Raw genomic sequence first — 25,864 nt, 5'->3', positions numbered from 1 at the left:
GAGACCGGGCGTCCAGGAGGCTCCCTGAAACTGACCTGTAAAACCAGCGGCTTCGATCTTAGCAGCTATGGCATGGGTTGGATCCGGCAGGTTCCAGGACAGGGGTTGGAGTGGCTGGTGTGGTACTATACTTCATCCAGCAACAACTACGCCCCAGCAATTAAGGATCGATTTACTGCGTCCAAAGACACTTCAACCAACATCTTCTCTTTGGACATGACAAGGCTGAAGACCGAAGACACCGCCATCTATTACTGTGCAGGAGATCACAGCGAGAGGAACCAGGGATGGACCCGAACAAGAACAGCTCGAGAGGGAATTCTGCAACTTTCATCATAACCTGAAGGTCAGTATCTGTTTTAAATATAACACTAACGACAGTGATCAGAAGCAAAACACCAACTGCTTCTGACAAACCCAACTTAGTGAAAATTAAACATTAAACCAAGAAAACACACAGACATAATGGGCTGAGCTTTTCACTCTGTTTATATTTACTGTTAACAGTTTCAGCAATTACACACCTGGATATAACGCTCGTTTTAATATTTCTGATACTTGGAGGAGATGTTTTTAGATTGTGTTTTGTAAACTGTTGCATGAAGTGTAATTTACATCACGAATAATGGTCTATTTGAAGTGAATATTGAGCGGCAATACTGAACAGAGAGTAAGTGCAGTTTTTGTGCGAGTGTGTGTCACTGTGATAGGGGTGGCACATCAGTTACTGTCAATACAAAAACCCTCAGCACTAATTGACCGAGACTGGGTCAGTGCTCTGTTTTACCATCCAACATTATTTGCAGTGCTGTATTATTTATGTCCAGCTCTGTACAAACAGCGAGAATCAAATGGAAAATTTATGATAACTATTCAATTATCATTTGGTGTTTTCAATAACATGTTCATGTGATACCCGGTGAAATACAAAACATAAGGGTTATTTATGTAGAGCGAACGGTATCCACAAATACAATAATAATCTCATGAATATTAATTGACTTTGCTTTTCCTCAGGTTTGTGAATATTTAAAATAATGGCGGCTTTTCTGTCTATTTTTTGCAGGGCCAGTTATTGTATGACCCAGCCAAGCGAATGTGACACTGTGACTACTTTGACTACTTGGGGACAAGGGACCATGGTGACGGTGACTGCAGGTAAGAACCATGCAATTATTTAGTAACTGTTTTACTTGAGCTTTTATTTTATATTTTTTATCGATTTTATTAATTCATTCGTTCACTGAAATGTGGTTTGGTGGATTCTGTACTAAAAATCTTAACAATGTTTCATGTGACTCTGCTTAAAATGGGGGTTATAAAATTCTACTGTTAATTGACAAGGCGATGCTGAGGGATTCAATCCTTGGTTGTGGCATTTTGGTGTTTATCTGCGGAGGACATTGTGTGGCTGGGTTACTTTAAAAGTTACTGTCTAACTTCTGTTAAACAGTTAGACGTTTCTGCAGTGTATAAACTCGGTGACATCTAGTGGCTGCGGGTTGTACCATCTGCTGCACACGCATTTGAAATCAAACCCAATATTTTAAAAGTGTGTTAAAGATTCTGTATTAATTGAGTGATCATATTCCGCTTACTCGCAATGCTGGTGTGGTTCTGACATATTTCTGTTCATTTAATTATTGATTAGTTTGGTGATGAGCGGATTGGCTGGATTTAAATTTGAGATTTGCGACCAAAGTTACATTTGATTCTGTTGAAAGTGTTTGTAGAATTGAGCTGCTTCTGCATTATGCGGGGCTCAGTGATGTATATTTTTTCTGTTGAGGAGATTGTGGGTCTGGGTGACTTTGAATAAGTAAAAATTTTGAAATGGTTTGGCGGTTCTGCATTATTTAAACTCGGTGACACTGAGCTGTTACACACTTTGTGATTGAATACAAACAGTCTTCGCGTCTGAAACTGCTTGACGCATGATTATATGCTGAAATCAGGCAGGCTTTATTCCATTGGTATTTTTGAAAATCATAATTGATAATTGCAGGTTAAACTAAATCACAGTTTACGCTGTTTGTTCAGAATATAGTTTGCCACTGCATTCACTATTTGGTTAACCTGCAATGTTAAATCTCAGTGATTGCTGCAGCTTTTACCATCCAAATATTTAAATATGTTTGAAATATGATCCAATATGAATAAAATGTGGTAAAGTTTCCATATTAATGTGTTGGATATATTCTATCTCTTCACAATGCTACTGCTATTATTCCAGATTTCTGTTTTGTTTAATAATTCACACATTTGGTGACGAGCTGTTTTGCTGGATTCGATATTGAGATTTTCTTGCAATGTTACATTTGATTATGTTGAAGGAATAATTGAGCTGCTTCTTCATGAAGCGGAATAATTCCCTCAGTGATGTGCTTTGGAGTGTTTATGTTCAGGAGGATCTGTGGTTCGGCCACTATGATAGTTTAAAATTTGCAAGTGATTTGGTGTTTCCGCATTGTTTCTGCATTGTTTAAACTCGGCAGCACTGAGCGGTTACACGTTTTCTGGTTGAATGCAAAGAATCTATGAGTTTGAAAGTCCTTGTAGTAGAAAACAGGCAGGTTTTGGAAAAAAATGAAATAAAGATATCACAACATTTTTATAAATTTTAACTAATGTTTACAAATTAAAATAAATCATGACTTACAAAGTTCATTTGGACACTAAGTCATTGCTGCAATCACAAACTTCTCATTAACAGATTTGATCATAAAATTAAGATAAATCAAACAATTATTGATCGGTAATATAACTCCATATTCACCAAAGATTTTTTAAATGTTAATATCATTATTCATTAATCACCTCTAATAGTTCTGTTGTGCTTTGCACACAATTAAAATGACCAGAAAAGTTTCTGGGCTGGAAATATTTTGTGATAATTCCAGAAACTATTTCAATGATAACGTGCTGTTTCCAAAGCAGCGCCCAATTCAACAAGATACTTTGCATTAGTCGTTATATCCCAGATTAAGTTCGCACTCACTGGAATACGAGTTTTGCAGAATAAGACGTTGTTTTTTGGCAATTTCTGTATCCGATTATTACATTTTTTTTCTGTGCAGTCGCAATCAGATTATTCCTTCCAAGTAATTTGTAATTGTATACCGAGATAATTAATTACTTATCTCATCTCAAAATTTGTGAAATGGTTTGGTGTTTCTCAATTGTTTCCGTATTGTTTCAACTCTGTGATACTGAGCGGTTACACGTTTTCTGGCTCAATGAAAATAAAACTGCGTTTGAAAATTCTTGCAGGGATAAAGGAAAAAGGTTTCGGAAAGATAAAATAATTAGATGTTTAGGCTTTTATTCATGTTAACTGATGCTTACATATTAAAATAAATCATGAATTACAATTCTTACAGAGACACTGTATCTCTGTTAGGGACATTACACTACCCTGAATCTGTTATATTTGAGGTGCTCATTTTCAGAAAAAATACATTTTTGCCCAGTTTTCATGATTTGAGACAGACAGGAGAGATAGTTAAAAGGCGAAGGGAGTTTTGAAATTAACATCAGGTTAATTTAAATTTTTTATTGACTTTTTTGCAGTTGTAATTTGACCTTAGATCAATTAGAATCAAACAGTTTGAATAAATTTGACAGAGCGAACAGAGTTTTCTGACAGGTGGAATTCGCTGACACTCAAGCAATTGTTCACATAATTGTGTTTGAATTGGAGTAAAGTGTCAACAGAAACTCGCTAGAGATAGGCAAGTTAATGCTTGAAATTCAAAAAGATTAATTTAAATAAAAATATTATACTATTATAAATACTATAAAAATATTCTTATCTCTGCACTTGATAATAACATCATGTCTCCCATTACTACTGAACACAGGATAGAATTATGGGAAGAATAAATGACACAGTAGAAGAATTGATTCTATCTGAACCTTATGTTAAATTCTTATTAAATATTATAATGAAGAAAAAGTCTGGACTTACATTCTGCATCATGTTTTAGTGTTACAGAGGATTTGAATCAATTGTCCTCTTTGTGTTTGCACGGTTTAATTCAGATCTTCTTTAATTAAACAATGTGCTCAGTAATTAAGTTATATGGATGTTCTAAATTACTAAATCGAGGAAGCAGTATTATTGATTTCAAACTGCCAGGCCGTTACAGTCTATACATATTCAGCAGTATGCAATTTTAACACGTTTGCAGGTTATAATAAGACATTTGTAGTAAAAGTGAAAAAGTAAAATATTACAATGTGATTAGGTTTAAGTAAATGAATGACAGATGTCTGAATGTTTCTGTTCAGTAATTTGAAATTATATTTAACATTGTCTAAGATTTAATTGTAACCTAATTATTTAACAATGTTGGAGGCAGAAGCACATTTTGAATGATTGAAAACTCACTTTATTACAGAGTACAAATGAGCTGACAGGAGAACTAACTAGTAATTAACAATAACTTAAAATATAATATTGCTGCTGATTAATTCAAAACAAACTACCTTGAATATTGTACAGGCGTGCAAAATACAATCCGTTTTAGAGAATATTCAATTGTATCGGAAATGAATTCAGAAACAAAACATTACTTTACTCAGCTGTGCTCACTCGATAAAGTGTTTTGCTTTGATTAATTTGTTGAGTACATTTAATTAAGAAATTAGATCTAATCAGGTAATGATTTTCAATCTAAATGTTTCTTGATTTGGTTACTTCTTGCTGTGTCACTGCATCTCTGTTAGGGACATTGAACTGTCCTGAATCTGTTATTTTTGATTGCTCATTTTCGGCGAAATTACATTTTTACATAGTTTTCGAGAAGTGAGACAGAGGAATAATTAACAGTCGAAAGGAGTTTTGAAATGAATCTCAGTTTAATTTAAAATAGGTTATTAATTTTCTGTTGTTGTAAGTTGGCCATTGATCAATTAGAATCCAACAGTTTGAATGAAATTGACAGATTGAACAGATCTATCTGCTGGGCACTCGATTGTTGCACCGTTTATGTCTGTTCTGTTTCTGTGCGCGTGGTCACAGTGTTGGGGCCAGGAAACACACACACACACACACACGCACACACACACACACACACACATGCACTATCCCTCCCACATTCCCGTACTCTCACTTCGTCTCATACTCATTCACATGCTCCCTCTCTCATACGAACACTTCCACACGCATTCTCTCACGCAGGCACATATTTCTCTCTCTTTCACACGCTTACTCCCTTACACATTATCTCACATACGCACAATCTTGCTCTCAAACCCTGTCTCTCACAAAGACTCTCTCTCACACGCCCACAGTCTCTCCGTCTCTCACACACGAACACACATGTATACACAATGTATCTCTCTGAAACACTCCACCTATCACAGACACGTTTTCTCTCAATCGTTATTTCACTCACACACACTCACACATCCACTCTGTCTAATTTTCACACTTTTTCTCGCTCACACTCTCCCCGCCCCTCCACACACGCACACACACACACACACACACACACACACTTTGAAGAACAGAGACACTCTCACACACATAAAGAATATCTCTTCAAACACACACTCTCTCTCTCACACACACACATTCGCGATATCACATATCCTCTCTCTCACGCACACTCTCTCCTCTTGCACACACAGACCACTGTCTCACACACGTGCAAAAGCACTCATGTGTCTGACACACTCTCACCCACATAAACCACACACAACGTCTCTCTCTCACACACAAAAACTCTTTCTCTCTGTCACAGACACACACGCTCACACACACACACACACACACTCAAAAATATTGCTTCTATCGCCCACACACATTGTACACATCTTTCTCACTCACACGCAATCCCATGCACACTTTCACACACTCATGAACCTACTATTTTGCTTTCAAATAGGCACTCCCTCTCGCACACACTGTCTTTCACATGAACACAACACTCTCTCCCACACACACAGACCCTCCTTCTCAAGCACACGCACTCTCTTTCACAGACACCCTGTATCTCATATAGACACACTTCTTTTCACATAAACACACACTCAATCACACACAGAAGTACTCTCTCATACAGACTCCCCACACACATTCTCCCCGCTCCTCCACACACACACTTTCAAGGTGAGACACACTATCACACACAAAGAATAACTCTTCAAACACATGCTCTCTCACACACACACATTATCTCACACACACTTTCTCGCACACACACTCTCCCCTCTTGCACGCACAGCCCACTGTCTTACACACGTGCAAACGTAGTCTATCACACACAGGCACCCTCCCACACATTCACTCTCTCTCTCTCTCTCACACACACACCCAAACACCCTCTCACACACTTTCCATCTCACATACGTCAGAGTGTCTGTCCTTGACATCATAGAATAGAATCATAGGATCCGACAGTGCAGAAGGAGGCCATTCAGCCCATCGAGTCTGCACCAACAGCAATCCCGATCCCCATAACCACATGTATTGACCCTAACTAGTCACCCTGACACTAAGGGGCAATTTAGCACGGCTAATCCACCGAACCCACACATCTTTGGACTGTGGGAGGAAACAGGAGCACCCGAATGAAATCCAAATAGACATGGGGGGAACTTGCAAACTCCACACAGACAGTGACCCAAGTCGGGAATCCAACTCTGAGGCAGCAGCGCTAATCACTGTGCCACCGTGCCACCATCCCCCCGCCCCCCCACTTACTCACTCGCATTCACTCACTCACCCTCATTCACTCACACTCACACCCTCATTCACTCACCAGCACTCACTCACTCACACCCACTCACCCTCACACATCCTCACTCACTCATCCCCATTCACTCACTGTCACTCAGTCACCCACACTCACGCGCCATCACTCACTCAACCTCACTCACTAACCCTCAGTCACTCACTCAGAGCCTCAGTCACTCACCAACACTCATAGTCACCTTCATTCACTCATCCCACTAACCCACCCTCACTCACCCAGTCTCACTCACTCTCACTCACTCACCCTACTTACCCACCCTCACTTACCCAGTCTCACTCACTCTCACTCACTCACGCTACAGACCCACCCTCACTTATCCAGTCTCACTCACTCTCACTCACCCTCACTCACCCCACTTACCCACCTTCACTCATCCTGTCTCAATCACTCTCACTCACTCACCGCATTTACCCTCTCTCACTTATCCAGTCTCACTCCCTCTCACTCGCCCTCACTCACTCTCCCCACTTACCCACCCTCGCTTACCCAGACTCACCCCCACACACTCAAGCTCAATCACCCTCTCTCTCTCACGTATGCCACCTGACCCATTCAAACTCACTGAGACTCACGCACCTACATTCACTCACACACCCTCACATATTCACCATCACTCAAGGTCACCCACCCTAACTCACAGATCCTCAATCACTCATCCTCACTCAAACACCTTCACTCACTCACCTTCACTCATCCACCCATCCGCATTTATTCTCCCTCACACACTCTCACACCACCCTCAATAACACATCCTGACTCACTCACTCTCTCACCCTCACTTACTAAGTCACATTCACTCCTCACCCTCATTCACTCGCTCTCACTCACCCACCTTCACTAACCTTCACGCATCCTCACTCGCTCACCCTCATTCATTCATTCTCTCTTACCGATACTCACTCACCCACCTTCACTCACACATTCAGCCACCTTCACTCACCCACCCTCTCTCACACACCCTCATTTACTCACGTTCTCTCACCCTCACCCACACTTACTCACTCACACTCAATCACTCACCCTCACTTACCCACCTTCCATCACTCACACACCATCACTCATCCACTTTCACTCCTTCAATCACGCACCCTCACGCACTCACATTCTCTCACTCACACTCGCTAAACCTGTGTGTGGAGGTCTGTAATGAGAGAGAAGAAAGATCTCAAGTGGCAGTTTGGTGTTCAAATGTGGGAGCTGCCCTGCGAATGTGGAGAGCTGGGGGGAATCCTTGGGGGCTCAGGGCCAAAGACAATGGGAAAGAGCCGGGGAGAACAGGAGGCGTGGTAAAGGGCAGAGAGCTGGGGCGGGCGGGGGGGGGGGGGGGGAGGGCACAGAGTCTGGGGAAAGGGCCGAGAGCCGGGGGAAAGGGCAGAGAGCCAGGAGAAAGGGCAGAGAGCCAGGAGAAATGGGAAAGAGCGCCAATGGAAAGGGCAGGGAGCCAGGTGAAAGGGCAGAGAAACAGGAGAAAAGGCAGCGAGATGGAGGAAATGGCAGGGAGATCAGGGAAAGAGGAGAGAGCCAGGATAAAGGGCAGGGAGGCCGGGGAAAGGACAGAGAGCCGACGAAAAGTGCAAAAGAGCCCTGGGGAAAGGGCAGAGAGTCAGGGGGAAAGACAGAGAGTCAGGGGGGAAGGGCAGAGAGCCGGGGGAAAGGACAGAGAGCCAGGGGAAAGGGGAAAGAGAATAGTGAGCAGGGACAGAGGGCAGAGAGCCGGGGGAAAGGGTAGGGTGCTGAGGGAAAGGGCAGAGAGCCGGGGGAGAGGGTACAGAGCTGGAGGGAAGTGTCGAGAGCCAGGTGGAAGTGTAGAGAGCCGGGTGAAAGGGGAAAGGAGCCACAGGGAATGGCAGAGAGCCAGGGGAAAGGGCAGAGAGCCAGGGAAAATGGGCAGAGAGTGGGTGATCGACGGGCGGAGTGAGGAGGTGCAAAATAGAGCTATCACCACAACCAGATCATCTGTAATCTCAGTGAACTATGGAGGAGACTTCAGGGCCCGAATGGCCAACTCTTGCTATTAATGTACGACCCTTAAATTAGTCAATGTTGCAATTATTTGAATTTGAAATCACATTTCCAGTTTCCTGGTCATTCAGTAAGTATTCATTCCGAAGGTATTTCTGAACGAAAGTCACTAATCTTCGTTTTGTGGAGTGAGAGTTGGAGAGAGGAAGGGGCTTCAGTCAGTTTGAACACAGGCAATATCCAAAAATTACAATGTGGAGATGCCGACGTTAGGTTGGGGTGGGCACAGTAAGGAGTCTCACAACACCAGGTTAAAGTACAACAGGATTATTTGGAATTGCGAACTTTTGGAGCTCTTTCATCAGGTGAGTGGCTGATATGAATGAAGAGACAACTTCTTCATCACAACGTGCTGTTGTTTGAGAAATAGGTAGTGCCTGAAATAATGGAGAAAGTCTTTACTCTTCTCTGTTAATCCAATGAATGGTATGTCATTACGATGACCTCAAAATGTTTTTGTCTTTCCAATCTGATAGAGGTGGTGACAGTGATGTGAGTTTCTACAAAAATGGCGATTCCCAACTGATAGGAGTAACAGCAGCTCAAAGGTGTGCGTAGGTTTTAATCGGGAAATATTAACTTAAGTTCATAATTCTAGTCAAATCGTGACGTTGAAACATAGAAAATAGAAGCAGGAGGAGGCCATTCGGCCCTTTGACCCTGCTCCACCATTCATTTTGATCATGGCTCAATAATATCCTGACCCCGCCTACTACCCATATCCACTGATCCCTTTAGCCCCAAGAGTTATACCTAATATAGAAACTTACTTGTATAAATATGTTTGATTAATTAATAAACGCAGGTAAGAGTCTAACTTGTTGAATCGACTGTTCTTTCCCAGCGACACCGTCTCCGCCCACTCTCTACAGCCTCGTCTCTTCCTGTCAGCAACACAACTCCGCTGGCTCCATCACCTACGGCTGTTTGGCGATGGACTACTCTCCAGATGTCTCCAAACTGACCTGGAAGAAAAATGGGCAGCTGATCGCCACTGGATTTAAGACTTATCCATCAGTGAGAAACGCAAAGGGAACTTACACCTTGAGCAGCCAGTTAACCATCACCCAGTCAGAGGGAGAGTGCAGCAAAATCAAGTGTGAGGTTCGACACAGCGACTCAGTCAAGAGCATTGAAATGCAATGTAAGTGTTGTGGAACCTGGGCAAGACAGGAACGCTCTGATTGAACTGTATAAGGCTTTAGTTATAACTGATCTGTAGCACTCTGAAAAATTGAATTATGCAAAATCCAGGTAAGTGCCTACTGACTGAAAAGTTGCTCAGAACCAAAGAACAACAGAAATGTTACTGTGCAGAATGAGGCCATTTAGTCCATCATGTCTGTGCTGGCCAAAAGGGAGAACAAATAAACTAGCCTGACAAAGTAAGCCTATTTTCCAGCCCTTGCTCCGTAGCATTGCAGCTTAAAGCACTTGAGATGTAGACCCAGATGCCTTTTAAATGACCATGCTCCCTGGTAATTGAGCCCTCCACTTGGGGAATGAATTATTTCTGCCTACGTCCCTTATTATTTTGTGAACCACAATTATGTCACGCCTCAGCCTCCTCTTTTCCTAAAGACAACAAACCCTGTCTATCCAATCTCGCCTCATGGCGGGAATTTTCAGTCCCTGGCAACATTCTTGTAAACCTCATCTCTCTCCAGAGTCATTACGTTATTCCTGCAACGTGGTGACCAGAACTGTACAGCAAACTCCAAACGTGGCCTAACTCTGTTTTAAGCAGCTCCATCATTGCATCACTGTTTTTGTATTCAATATCTCACATAATAGAGGAACTAATCCGATATGCTTTCTTGATCAACTTTTCCAGCTGCCCTACCATCTACCAGGACCTGTGGACATGCACTCAAGGTCTTGCATTTCCTCAATCCCTCTGAACATTCCAGTTTATTGCCTTGCTTTGTTTTCCCTCCCCAAATGCATTGTATGGCACTTTTGACGGTTGAATTCCATTCGCTATTTCCCTGCCAATTCAACCAAACCATGGATATAATTCTCAAATCGGCAGCTATGGTGCTAAAATAAAAGAACTAATTTTAATTGGTGTCAATTGAATCTTCAAGTAACGTCTGAACATTTGTTTGTTGAAGGCTCACCCGTTCCCCCGGCAACCGTTATCCTCACCGTGAGTTCCAGTGAAGAAATCACCAGCAGAAAATTTGCAACCATCGTCTGTTCAATCATCGATTTCCAGCCAAAGTCAATGACGGTGAAGTGGCTGAAGAATGGACAACCCATGGATTCAGGAATTGTCACCTCTCCCGCCTGTGAAGTGAACGGGAAATTCTCGGCCAGCAGTCGGTTGACAGTCTCCGCTCAGGAATGGTTCAGCAAAGTAGTCTATACCTGCCAGGTCACTCATCAAGGATTCACTCAGAGTCAGAACATCAGCGGATCTCTGGGTAAGAGACTCAAACCGAGAAAAAAATTATTCCGCTGTTACTGGAAATTAGGGATCTATTAAAGTTAGTACAAAGCATAGAATAACTTCTAAGTTATTGTCCTGTGGTTTGCTGCATTAGGACAGTGCCCCATTCAGAACTTCATCACAACATCAATTTTTGTTATTCCTTCATGAGATGTGCATTTGTGGCCCATCCCTGAGGCCACTTAAGTGTCAACCACGTTCCTGTGGATCTGGAGTCACATGCATGCCAGGCCAGATAAAGACAGCAGATTTACTTTTCTAAACGGCATTCGTGAACCAGGTGGGCTTTTGCAACAATGGCTTCATGATGATCATTTGACTTTTAATCATAGATTTTTACTAAATTCAAATTTCACCATCTGCAGTGGTGAGATTCGAATCTGTGTCCCCAGAGTCGTGCCCTGGGTTACAAGCCCATTGGCAACACCACCATGCCACTGCCTCCCCTTGAAATAGTGTTCCCTTCCATTTTGAAGTAACATAGTGAGCGAGGTGGTTTTGATGTCAGCTTTTTCCTGAGACAGCTGGTAAGATTTGGAGAGACAGTCGGTGTCGGACTGTTTCACCGGTCACAGCATAGGGGTAAAATATTGGGAAGTGCATCCACCCTACTTATAAACTAACTGCCAGTACTTGGTTCCTGAGTTCAGGAATGGTATATTTGTTGGGGAATACTGCAATGTTGATTCATGAGAATGATACCGCTGCTAAAATACTTGAACAAAAAGAGAATAATTTCACAGAGCAGGCTGGTTTTCCATCCTCCAGAGAGGTTGAAAGGTGATAGTTAGAGGTTGATATATCGAAGGCAACTTCGTCTCCTTCAGGCTGAAGACTGCTGTCCTGCTTCTGAAGAGGGAACTAGGGTTGATTTTCATTTTTCATTCACAGATCCTCCCCAGTGCCCTGATACCACAGTGACGATACAGCCACCACCAATAGAACAGGTCTTACTGGAGGCGACCGTGACCTTAACCTGCATCATTTCTCATGCTCCTTATGGAGTCAACGTGTCCTGGATCCGAGACAGGAAGTATTTGAAATCAGAGATTGCTGAAAAGCCTGGAGCGGATCCTGACAGCGTGGTCAGCAACTTAAACATCTCGACACAAGCCTGGCTGAGTGCGGCTGTGTTTGACTGCGTGGTGAGCCATCAGGATCTACCGACTCCTTTAAGAAAATCCATCCACAAGGAAACAGGTGAGCTGAGAGATTGAAGCAATAAATGCGTCACTATGTCTATTTCCAGTGTCAGTGGACTGGTCAATATTCAGTATTCAGTGCATTAATGGTGTTCCCTGAGTGGAAACTCTACTAACTAAAAACTGGGGGTTGTAGATATTTTTACGGGGAAATTTGATGTGTTGATGAATGAAAAGTGAACTGAAGGCGATGTTATTGGGTTTAGATCGAATAACGAGGGAGGAGCCTGATGTGGAGCATAAAATCCAGAAAACCAAAAATAAAGTCGATCAGTTGGGCCGAATAGCCTGATTCTGTGCTGTAAAATTTCTGAAACTTCCCAGTCCAGCCCCCTGAGTTATTTGAGAAAATAATTGTGTTCACCTCTGCTCCAAGCTGGAAGTCAAAAATGGAAACATTTAAAATCGAAACGAAGCACATTTTTCTGATATCTAGCCAGCAGTTTCATTATCCCCAGAATTCTCCAGTTTATTGACATTTATTGTACATTTTCTGCAGATCCAAATCCGCGGGAACCGTTCGTCTCTGTCCTCCTGCCCTCGGCAGAAGAAGTCTCCGCTCAGAGATTCGTCTCCCTCAGCTGCTTAGTGAGACGTTTCTCCCCTCGAGAGATCTTCGTCAAGTGGACCGTCAACGACAAGCCGGTGAATCCTGGGAACTATAAGAACACCGAGGTGGTCGCGGAGAGCGGGAATAGCTCCTTCTTCATGTACAGCCTGTTATCCATTGCTGCAGAGGAATGGTCCAGCGGCGCTTCTTACTCCTGTGTGGTGGGACATGAAGCCATCCCCTTGAAGATCATCAACAGAACAGTTGACAAATCCAGCGGTAAACCCAGTTTTGTGAACATTTCCCTTGCTCTGATGGACACCGTTAATTCATGTCAATGAGAATCATTCGCGAACATTAAAAACTTCAATAAAAATAATAAAATATTTTTCCTCTAACAACAAATGGAATAGCCAAACGCTTAATTGATTGTTTTTCAGTTTTACTTCCATTAGCTATCTTTGGTTTGACCCAGATATTTTCAGGTCTCAGGTTCAAGTCTTGTTGAACCAGTGCGCCCAGCTCAGACACACCCTGTGTTAGAGACAGAGTGGAGCGCATTCATTACAGGATTCTGCAAAATATCTTCACCGACTTTCCTTCCTGAGGAAAACTCCGACAATTTCAACATTTCTGACAAACAAACACAACATTTAGATCTCGGTGTTCCTGCTTCTCTCGTTGTCCATGCCTTTACGCATTGATGTCATATTTAAGCTGCTGCACCACACTCACTGGGAACTGGAGTGAGGGTCACACAGAAACATGGAGCAACAATCCCCCCATCAGAGAGAGGGAGAGTGAAATTGTGAACATACCGGATTCCTACTCACCCAACAAAGAGAGGGGAGGAGCAGTAGCTAACCCATGTACCACCACTTCCTCAATGAAAGCAGGAGGAATGGCATTATTTAATCCATTCACCTCCACCTCCTCAGTGGTTAGAACCATCAGGGACATTGCTTCACCAGGTAGAGAGAGGGAAATTATGAGCTCACTCTCCTCCCTCTCCCCAAGTAGCGTGTTTGGAAGGGAACGGCTCTCTACTATAAGGACTCAGTTGTCAACAGTACAAATTAGCTTCCGTTTACTTGCTGCAGATTTTGAAGTATCATTATCAAAGTGTCATTGAAGTATATAATACACATATACTTATATATATATACTTATATATATATATATATATATGAATGTATACTTATATACATATATACTTATGCAACATAGTTTAAAAATGTTTCAACACTCTTGTTCCTGTTAATCATGTGCTGGCATTGATTTCCCATGATACAAATTTAAACAAATAATAGAATCCTCCCCGGTTTTCACTGTTCTGTCACTGAGGTTTCTGAGATGCATCAATGAATTATTTCATTCGCTCTCCTGATATCACCGTGCCACTCACATAAAAGAAATTTCTACATCAAACACTGAAAATATGCTCCATTATTCATATTGTTTGGATCACGTTCAGTTAATGATTGCCGGTTAAACTTGCAGCAACGGTTAAAAAATACACACACTGACAATACCGCACAAAACTGTCACAATTATAAATACACACATAGGCGTACATATATATACACACACACACACACACACAAACACGCACACACAGACACATCGACACAAATGCACAAATACACATACTCACAAAATGCACACAAATGCAGAAAGACACATGTAAATACACACACAAATGCATGCACATATACAGAAATACGAACAGGCGCATTCAAATACAGACAGAAGCACACATACACAGCACATACACATGCACAAAAACACACAGATACATGCATACACACAGATACACTTTCACACACCATAGGTACATGCAATACTTGCACAAACGAACACACATGCAGAGAAACAAGAATGCGCACACAAATGCACTCATGGACAACACAGGCACAAACAAAAATACACACACAAATACACCCACACAAAAATATACCCATACATAAATACATCCGTACACAAATATACATAGGCACACACACACATTCTCTCTCTCTCTCTCCCCCCCCCCTTCCACACACACACACACACACACACACACGGATACATAGACTCGCGCTTGTACAAACAGGCACTAAAACAACAACATATGTAGATAATCAAATATGTATTAACGTACACATATACACATAAACCACACAGGTACATACACAGACACATATGTGAGTAGGTACACAGACCCAAACACAAACACATACATGCAGAGACACAATACAGACAGATACACACGCATGCAGAGCTACATAAATACACAAGCAAATACATAGACTCAAATAAGTACATATATATATCAGCACACATTCACGCTGACAGGAATATAGATATAAAGACGCACAATGTTATACACATTAACAAACACACATGGAAATATATATAAACAAATTAGCAGACTACATATAGATGAACAGACTGCAAAACATTTACACGCAAACATGTAGACGCAAACATTAACATGCTCATACAGAACAGAACACCATAGCACACATTACTACACATCGAAACACAAACATACATCAACACACCGTTATAAAGAACTATCAACATGTATATACATATACTGACCTGCTAACAGACATGCACACAGACACACGGAGAAACAGACGCACACAGAAAGGGAAACAAACATTACTAGAGTGACAGAAATTAACACATAGCAATAGGCATAAACACATGTACACCCATTAAGAATGGCATTAATAAATATTCATAGACTTCATACAATAATAGAGTCATACATACACAATGACACAAGAATAAAATACACACACAGATGCAGACACACAACTACACAAATCAACAACCATAGGCAAATGAACACGTACATTAACACTGTTGCACACATATTAACTCAAAGCCAAAGATTAATGCACACGCACACAAACGCAAGATCTTAAATACAAACGGGAGGCAAATGATGAATGTAACATTTAAAGGTGATTTTTTAATGCACATATCCACAGATTAACTATCCAAATGTACAATGAACAGACAAACACGTTGAGAAGCTGAATTAAGCTCATGATCTATTTCCACCATAAAGAAGCACAGATCGGAAATTACATCCCAACTCTTAAACAACAACATTTACAGTTTATAGATCAGTAACCATCTGTGAAAACAATCATTGATCAGTGAACGATATCAGTCATAACATTGTTCAATAAGGGATAGTGGCAAATAGTTCAAAAATGAACTGATACTCAATTAAACATCTTCAGTGTTTTCTGACATGGACTGTCCAAGGAATGTCAATAAAGATCAGGTGTGAAAATAGTTACGGAGATCGGTTACTGAATGTCCTGAATTTAACAGTAGTTATACATTGAAAATTGAATTCGAGATTAAATGAACAGCCTAAAAAGGAGAACGGGGAACATAAAAATAACAATAAGATCACTTGGATAAATAAAGTAATCTAATTTTAGTTCCTGGTCTCCGTCCCCTAGACTCCACCGACCGCGTCTGGATTGACGACAATGAGGATGATAACAGCAACATCTGGACAACCGCTTCTACATTCATCGTGCTGTTCTTCCTGAGCATTTTCTACAGCACTGCAGTCACTCTGGTGAAGGTGAGATGATTCAATTCACTCACATTTCAAACTGGCAGAATGGATTTGAAAAAATTCTCAATGTTTCGCTGATTAAAAACTCTAACATTAATGTCCCGCATCATCAACATCTGCTTCATTATTGTATCTTTATTTTACAGATCAAATGATGGGTTGAATTTTGGAAGCTGCAGATTTCCCGCAGCTGATTATCAAGATCTCTGTGTGGATCAAATACAATATCTGCTCTCGGTGACTCTATCAGTAAAATTCTCTCAGTTTATCATTCTGAATCTGTAACTGAGGCAATTATAGACGTTCATTCAGTTTTCAGTGTGAAATGTACGAGGCATTTTTTGTTATAATGTAATTGTGGTTAATAGTTTCCCCGTAGTTTAAAGATCATGTATAAATAAGAAACTTTTCTCATTCCTTATTCACATTTGATAATTCCTCTTTCTATTAAGGTCCTGTTTTCTCTTTCTGGTGTATGTAACAGATGTACAGATACTGACGGATTCCCTGTGCATCTGTTCTGTTCTCAATGTGAAGCTCGATCGTTATGTTCACTTTTCTAACTTTAAAAAAATAATGTTGCTGTAAAATATTCTCTGAATTTTTAAAATAAATATTGAATGAAATTTTAACCATCTCTGGCTTGGCTTAATTCCGTTCTCCAAAACACATCAACTCCGCCCCATTTTCCCTATTATACGGTTTCCCCTCTTTCCCAGACAGGGATTTTTCCCAGTCATATGTGGGATGTGGTTGAACTCAATGCCCTTTAGTGAGAGTCACTGCGCCACCCAGTGACCCATCCGTGTAAATACACCTCCATCTCTGCCTTTTTATGATAAAATCCAGATACAGAATGAATGAATAATGAGGAGAACCGCGGTGATTTCACGCATAAACTGGTCTGTCACTGACGAGTTTCAGGTAATTCTAAACAGCAAAAGGCTCATTCATTAGAGGCCGATGCAGGACAGTGTGTGGCAGAAGATAGTTTCCTATACACTGTCCCTTAAAAACACTATCAGTGTAGCTGCAGCGTGGGTTAACAGAGTGTATCTCTCTATATATTGTCCGATGAAATACTTCCCAGGCAGGCAAACCACAAGCTAGATAGAGAACACATACAGAACAGATGTGCAAACCATGGGGTGAAACCAAGAGAATAAGGTGTATTTCACATAAGCACATCATCGATTGCAAATTTCCAAATTATGACTCGTGTTGTGGGATAATTTGAGATGACCAATACTGTCGTTAACTACAGACAATATAAAACTCACGAGGCAGGTATCTCTGTGTGAGGAGGTCAAAATGAACATTCCTACCGGCTCATTTCCAAAACTGGATAGACACGTGATCCTGAGTCCCAGTACGATCTATTCTATGTCTAAACATTGAATGTCCCCATTCATAAAGTTGCAAAATGCGTTCCCTCGCCAGGAACTTTTAGATATTAATTCTGCAACTACTAAGGTTCCCAGGCCATTGGCTCTCAACTCTTCGATTTGTCATCATACCTTACAGTGACTTGCTTTTGGTTGAAATGAACAATTCATTCAATACATAAATTACATTTAAAATATGAGCATATATGTTTTATAATCATAGTTATTTATTTAATTCTCTTATTGCATCCACATATTTGTAAAATATTTGTTTCATTCCCATATTATCCTTGTTTCAAGAATCATTTAACTCTTTGTTTGTAGTGTCTTATGTATTCTGTCAAAAACCCTCTAAATTGGTTAATAATTTTCCCCTTCAGTCGTATTTAAGATAAGCACATCATCGAATACAAATTTTCAAATTATGACTAGATTGAGATCTTTGCGATTGACCAGAGGGAAAAAAAAACACAGAAGTTTCAAAAAGCTGGGGCCCATTTGTTACAATTAACTACTTATTCTCCGAGGCTGGGGCCTTCTGATACAGATATTTCAGCTTCACAATCAGGAAAAGTCCAGAAAAATCAAATATTTTTACTGATAAAAGTTTATTAATGAAACAGAACATGGTTAAAACAAACAGAAAATGACCTGAGGATCAAAGACAACCAGAGTAAAAGGATGTTCACAATGTTCTGGACACAAATGGTTTCTCTTCAGCCCCTCTGTCGCCTGTTCCCTGCCCTCTTTGTGGAACACCTCCGCTCAGTCCACAAGCATGACCCTGACCTTCCGCTTGCTTGTCATCAGAGTTCACCACCTTGCTCTCACGCTCACATTTCTGTCCTCGACCTGCTGCAATGTTCCGGAGAAGCCCAACACAAGCTGGACAAACAGCCCCTCATCTTCCGATGAGGCACTTTACAGCCTTCTGGACTCAACATTGAGTTCAACAACTTCACCCCCTGAACTTGTTTTCATGGTTTTTTGTTTCAGACAGCGATGTTCATTATTCTGTCCTGAACACTCACTTCTTTACGACAACCATTACCTCGCCTTTTGCTTCTGTTCTGCAAAATTCTTCTCCACAGATGCTGCCAGACCTGCTGCATTTTTCCAGTTCTTTGTGTTCATTTTAGAGCTGCATGTAGTAGGGGGAAAACACTATTTACTCTCCTGGAGTAAATAAATGTCCTTCATCAGTTGTTGTGGATCATTTCAGTGGAAATGTGCTCTCCCAGGCTCAAAGGAACCCTCCGACTCTCCCACTTTACCAACTGTCAGAATGAACATGGTTCAGTCCTGGATGTGATTAACAGCAGAATCCACCTCATGTAAGCAAATGTGAACTTGCTGGAGTCTCAGCAGGGAAGTTGACCGAGTGAATCCCTTCCCACACTGAGAGCAGGTGAATGGCGTCTCCCCGGTGTGAACTCGCTGGTGTGTCTGCAGGGTGGATAACTGAGTGAATCCCTTCCCACAGTCAGAGCAGGTGAACAGTCTCTCCCCGTATAAAATTGATGGTGTCTCACCTGGGTGGGGGAATCTCGGAATTGCTTCCCATAATCAAAGCAAGTGAATGGTCTTTCCCCAGTGTGAACTCTCTGGTGCTTCTGCAGAGTGGATGAATCTCTGAATCCCTTTCCACACTCAGTGCAGATGAACAGCCTCTCTCCAGTGTGAACTCGCTGGTGTCCGAGCAGGTTGAATGACTGAATGAATCCCTTCCCACATTCAGTGCAGATAAAAGGCCTCTCCTCTGTGTGAATTCACTGATGTGTCCACAGGTGGGATAACTGAGTGACTCCCTTCCCACAATCAGGGCAAGTAAATGGCCTTTCCCCAGTGTGGACGCGTTGGTGACTTTCCAGTCTTGATGGGGTAACGAATCCCTTCCCACATTCCCAAGGTTTCTCCATGGTGCAGGTGTCCTTGTGACTCTCCACGTTCAAGAACCAACTGAGGTGTCCACAAACACAGAACACGGAGAGCGTCTTTCCCGACTCCAAAGGGTAATGTTTTGAAAACTGTGTAACTAGTTAAAGCTGAAACATTCTCACTCAGATCTCTGTGCGTCCAGGTGCTTTTCCAGTTTAAAATTTTCTGTTGCAGACAAAATAGAGAAACATTTCTCCTACATTCAAAGGCTGATGATATTCAGGTCCTGGTGAATTGAGTGACTCTGTCAGATGTTGATGTGATGTGTGGAGTCTGCACATTCTCCCCGTGACTGCATGGGTTTCCTTCAGGTGCTCCAGTTTCCTCCCACAATCCACGGGTTAGGTGGATTGGCCATGCTAAATTCTCCCTTGGTGTACCCAAACAGTGTGGCGACTTGGGGATTTTCGCAGTAACTTCATTGCAGTGTTAATGTTAGCCTACTTGTGACACTAATACATTTTTAAAAATCCCAAAAGCTGTAAATCTCCGTCCCACACACTGTCCCTCCATTCTCACTCTGATGTGTCTAATATTCACCCTCCCAATTCTCCTGAATCAGTGAGTCATGTTGATCTATCGATACAAGGTCCTGGAGTCAGATACCCAAACATTTTAATTCAGTAAATGTACATATATCGCGCCAGATGCACAATTAGCTGTCCAGAAAATGTTTGATCGAGAGTACTGTATCTTTTAATTTGAGATAGAGTAGGGGATGTGTGAGGAAGAACTTTATTTAGACAGCGAGTGGGCATAATCAGAAAATCACACCAGTGTGGAAGTGGAGAAGAATAATTTAAAATAAATTGGGTTGTGCATCTGAAGGAAATAAACTTGCAGGGGAACAGGGCTATAGAGGGGTAGTGGGACTGACTGTATTGTCCGACAGAAAGTCGGCATGGACTCGAGTTACTGAATGGACACCTGTGCTGTGAATGTATAATGGAAATATATAATGTCGCTGAAGTACTATATTACAAAACTAGAAATAATAAATGTATTTTGTTACAGAACCAATTATGCACCATGTAACAACATTAGACAGATGTCTGTCCTATATTTACTGTCCCCTTAAATGTCAGCCATCTCTCGATGTTCCTGATGGTGGGGGAGTTGAGGATAAGGGGTCAACCTTTCAGGACTGAAGTGAGAAATTTCTTCACCCAGAGAATGGTGAATGTGTGGAATTCACTCCCACAGAAAGTAGCTGAAGCCAAGACATTGTGTGATTTCAAGAAGAAATTAGATAGAGTTCTCAGCGCTGAAGGGATATTGGGAGGGCGGGAGGGATCAGAATATTGAATTTGATGATCGGCCATGATCATAATGGATGGTCGAGCAGGTTTCTATCTCCTGGGGAAACCAGCCCGTGAACATTAGAAAAGAGACCATCCTTTTAGCCTGACAAATACATGTGTCAAGTTGAGAGAGGAAATTATGTCAATGTCTTTAAGAGAGAGAGAGACCTGGGCCAACCTTTCCAGAGTCTGCAGCCTCCCTGGATTCACTTCCTTTCCCTTCAGTTGCTGCAAGTCCCCAATTTCCTCCAGAATGAGAAAAGAAATGGAAAGGGGGAGAAAAATAAGGTGTTTTACTCACAGGTGTTGGAGACAGGAGGAGGTTTTGGCCTGTGTGAAGATAAAAACAAAACCTGTGATGTTAAAAATTAAAATGTATTGACTTGTAAGAAAATAAACAGAATACATTTTGCAAAGTTCCATCCACCACTCCCTCATCTGGCAGCCCTGCATTCAGGTGCAGGACGAGTAGTATACTGCAAGATTAGAAATATAATAAACCTACTGGACCAGAAAATCATAAATATAGAGAATGTAAATGTAACACGAGTCATAACAGAGACATCACCTACCTGACTACACTGTTCCCTGAAATGTCAGCCATTTCCTGGGGAAACAACCCTTTCATTGTTAACATTCAGAAAGAGACCATCCTTTTAGCCAGACAAATAAATGTGTCTAGCTGAGGGAGCAAAGAATGTTAATGTCTTTAAGAGAGAGAGACCTGGGCCAACCTTTCCAGAGTCTTCACCCTCCCTGGATTCACTTCCTTTCCCTTCAGTTGCTGCAAGTCCCCAATTTCCCCCAGAATGAGAAAAGAAATGGAAAGGGGGAAACATTGATTTCTTCCAGATGTTGCCCAGAGGAGGGAGTTTTAGTCTGAAGCTCATTGGGGGGTCGGTGGGAATGTGAAGTTGAGGTTACAATCAGATCAGCTGTGTATGTATTGAATGGTGGAGCAGGCTCGAGGGACGTACCCCTGTTCTGAATGTGCATATTCATCTGTTATCACATCCTGTACAATAGATTGTAGCATTTTCCCTCCGGCTGATGTCAGGCTGATGGGTCTGTGGTTCCCCGTTTTCTCTCTCCCTCCTTAAACAGTGGGGTTTCATTTACCACCTTCCAATCTGCAGCAACCATTCCACAATCTATAGAATTTGGAAAGATGACCACCAATGTATCCACTATCTCCACAGCCACCTCTTCCAACACTCTGGGATGTAGATCAGCAGCTTTTTGGGGATTTATTCACTTCCAACCCCATTAATTTCTCCAGTGCTACTTTTTCACTGATACTAATCTCTTTCAGTTCCTCATGCTCACTACTCCCTCTGCGTGCTTTGCGAGGCTTCCAAACATAATTGCGAACAAAATATCTTTAAACTTCCCAACACCCTTTCACTCTGTGATCCTTGAGAAATGCAAAGCCAGATATTCGAAACAAGGTTAAAAGATTATCAGCCACTGGAGGCAAAGTGGTGAGACCGGCCAGTCCAGCAGAAAGAGAGCCTCCAATTCTCCCCAGTGACCAACTGTGAGAATGAACAAAATGCAGTCCTGGATGTAATTGAGAGCAGAAACAATAACAGCAGAATCCAACCCCTGGAATCACTCGTGAACTCGCTGGTGTCTCCGCAGGTTGGATAACTGAGTGAATCCTTTCCCACACTGAGAGCAGGTGAACGGTCTCTCCTTGGTGTGAACTCGCTGGTGTGTCTGAAGAGTGGATAACTGAGCAAATCCCTTCTCACACTGAGGGCAGGTGAACGGCCTCTCCCCAGTGTGAAACCGTTGGTGTGTCTTCAGATGGGATAACTGAGTGAACCCATTCCCACACTGAGAGCAGGTGAACGGCTTCTCCCTAGTATGAACTCACTGGTGTGTCTGCAGGCTGGATAACTGACTGAATCCCTTCCCACACTGAGAGCAGATGAATGGTCTCTCCTCATTGTGAACTCGCTGGTGTGTCTGCAGGGCGGATGACTGAGTGAATCTCTTCCCACAATGAAAGCAGATGAATGGCCTTTCCTCATTGTGAACTCTCTGGTGTGTCTGCAGGGTGGATAATCGACTGAATCCATTCCCACACTGAGAACAGGTGAACGGTCTCTCCCCAGTGTGGCTGCGTCGATGGGTTTCCAGGTGAGAAGGGTATCTAAATCCCTTCCCACAGTCCCCACATTTCCACCGTTTCTCCATGGTGCAGGTGTCCTTGTGACTCTCCAGGTCGGACAATCAGTTGAAACCTCATCCATACACAGAACACGGGTACAGTCTCTCCCCGCTGTGAATGCTGCGATGTTCTTTCAGGCTGTGCAACTGAAGCGTTTTCCACACGCAGTGCACTGGAACACTCTCACTCTGGTGTGTGTGTGCCTCGGTGCTTTTCCAGTCACACTGATGTTTAAAATCTCCTGAAGCAGACAGAACAGAAAAACATTTCTCCTTCTAGATTCAAAGGCCGATGATATTCAGGTCCCGTTGAATTGAGTGACTCTGTCAGATGTTGATGTGACGTTTGGTTTAAGAATTCTGTCTGTAAATCCTCACCTTCTGATAGCCTGTAAAAGGAATTTACAAAAGTCATCACAGTCAGTACAGGATCGAAATTCAGAACAGACAATTCTCGTTTCTATGGAATATTCTTTCCTCTCTCATTCCCCAAAAGCTGTAAATCTCCATCCCACACACTCTCCCTCCATTCTCACTCTGCTGTATCTAATATTCACCCTCCCAATTCTCCTGAAGGTGCTGATTGAGGCTGATTGACAGATCCATGCTCTCTGCTTCCTGTCCTGGACACAGAGAGCTGAAAATCTCCATGCAGACTGCCAGACAGTCTCGAGAGTCATAGAGGTTTACAGCATGGAAACAGGCCCTTCGCCCCAATTTGTCCATGCCGCCTTTTTTTTTAACCCCTAAGCTAGTCCCAATTGCCCGCATTTGGCCCATATCCTTCTATACCCATCTTACCCATGTAACTGTCTAAATGCTTTTTAAAAATCAAAATTGTACCCGCCTCTACTACTACCTCTGGCAGCTTGTTCAAGACACTCACCATTCTCTGTATGAAAAAATTGCCCCTCTCACCTTAAACCTATGCCCTCTAGTTTTAGACTCCCCTACTTTGGGAAAAGATATTGACTATCTAGCTGATCTATGCCCCTCATTATTTTATAGACCTCTATAAGATCACCCCTAAGCCTCCGACACTCCAGACAAAAAAGTTCCAGTCTATCCAGCCTCTCCTTATAACTCAAACCATCAAGTCCCAGTAGCATCCTAATAATTATTTTCTGCACTCTTTCTAGTTTAATAATATCCTTTCTATAATAGGGTGACCAGAACTGTACACAGCATTCCAAGTGTGGCCTTACCAATGTTTTGTACAACTTCAACAAGACATCCCAACTCCTGTATTCAATGTTCTGACCAATGATACCAAGCACGCTGAATGCCTTCTTCACCACTCACAAAGCCATGCTGACTGTCCCTAATCAGATATTGCATCTCTAAATGCCTGTAGATCCTGTCTCTCAAAATACCTTCCAACAACTTACCCACCACAGATGTGAGGCTCACCGGCCTGCAGTTCCCAGGCTTTTCCCTGCAGCCCTTTTTAAACAAAAGCACAACATTTGCCACCCTCCAGTCTTCAGGCACCTCACCTGTGACTATCGATGATACAAATATCTCTGCTATGACTGAACTAAAAATATATTTAATGGATAGGATGGCTCCAGTTGGTTAAGATACAGGGGGTTGTGATTAATTATGATCTTGAACTTGTGCCGTGGGGGTAGTCAAGCAGAGATGATCAATAATTTATAAATGAGATTGGATGGGTGCTGCAGGGTTACAGAATGGGACCCACTCCAGACGGACAGAATTGCGCGACAGAGGATTTATAGTTTACTTTTGATAATTTATTAGTTCGTGTCACAAGGATGCTTACATTAACTCTGCAATGAACTCACTGTGAAAATCACAAAAAAACTGTGAAAAACTATGAAGTTACTGTGAGAGTCGGTATGGACTCGAGTTATCCAATGGATTCCTTCTGTGCTGGAATGACTCTATGACTGGAAAATCTGATTTCCACTCCATCTGACGAAGGAGCAGCACTCCGAAAGCTAATGGTATTTGCTACCAAATAAACCTGTTGGACTTTAACCTGGTGTTGTTAAAACTCTTACTGTGTTTACCCCAGTCCAACGCTGGCATCTCCACATCATGACCACATAATAACACCAGAGACATTCTCTGCTCAAGTTTAGCTTCTGCTCGACTTTAAAAGAGTAAGTGGCAACTTAATTTAAACCTTCGAGATTCTGAAAGGTCTTGGATGTGGAGAGGATGTTTACTCTTATGGGAGAATCTGGGGGTCACTGTTTAAAAAACAGTGCTGCCCATTGAAGACAGAGCTGAGAAGGTTTTATTTCATTCAGAGTCTTGAATCTTCGGAAGTCCCTTCCTCAAAAGTAGTAGAGTCTGATTTCAATAAGGAATTAGATACATTTCTTGGGGATCAAGGGATACGGGGGGGGGGGGGGGGGGGGGGGGGGAGGCGGGATTACGATATTGAATTTGATGATCAGCCGTGACCAGAATGAACAGCGGAGCAAGCTCGAAGGGCCGAATAGCCTCCTCCCTACTTATAT

The 25,864-nt window shown here is 42.1% G+C and overlaps 1 gene segment (V, D, J or C); it reads left to right on the top strand.

Moving 5' to 3' along the window:
• Positions 1-331: 331 nt before the first annotated feature.
• Positions 332-17,206, top strand: LOC144483246 (Ig heavy chain C region, membrane-bound form-like). The segment is given in 8 exon segments: positions 332-346; positions 1,067-1,158; positions 9,628-9,943; positions 10,920-11,209; positions 12,127-12,435; positions 12,937-13,266; positions 16,455-16,582; positions 16,723-17,206. Coding segments are annotated over 7 exon segments (1,461 nt in total).
• The last annotated feature ends 8,658 nt before the right edge of the window (positions 17,207-25,864 follow it).

Source organism: Mustelus asterias, unplaced genomic scaffold, assembly GCF_964213995.1.
Source record: "Mustelus asterias unplaced genomic scaffold, sMusAst1.hap1.1 HAP1_SCAFFOLD_50, whole genome shotgun sequence".
NCBI lineage: Eukaryota > Metazoa > Chordata > Chondrichthyes > Carcharhiniformes > Triakidae > Mustelus > Mustelus asterias.
The sequence above is the reverse complement of the archived record's forward strand: the minus strand, read 5'-3'. Positions and strand labels throughout refer to the sequence as shown.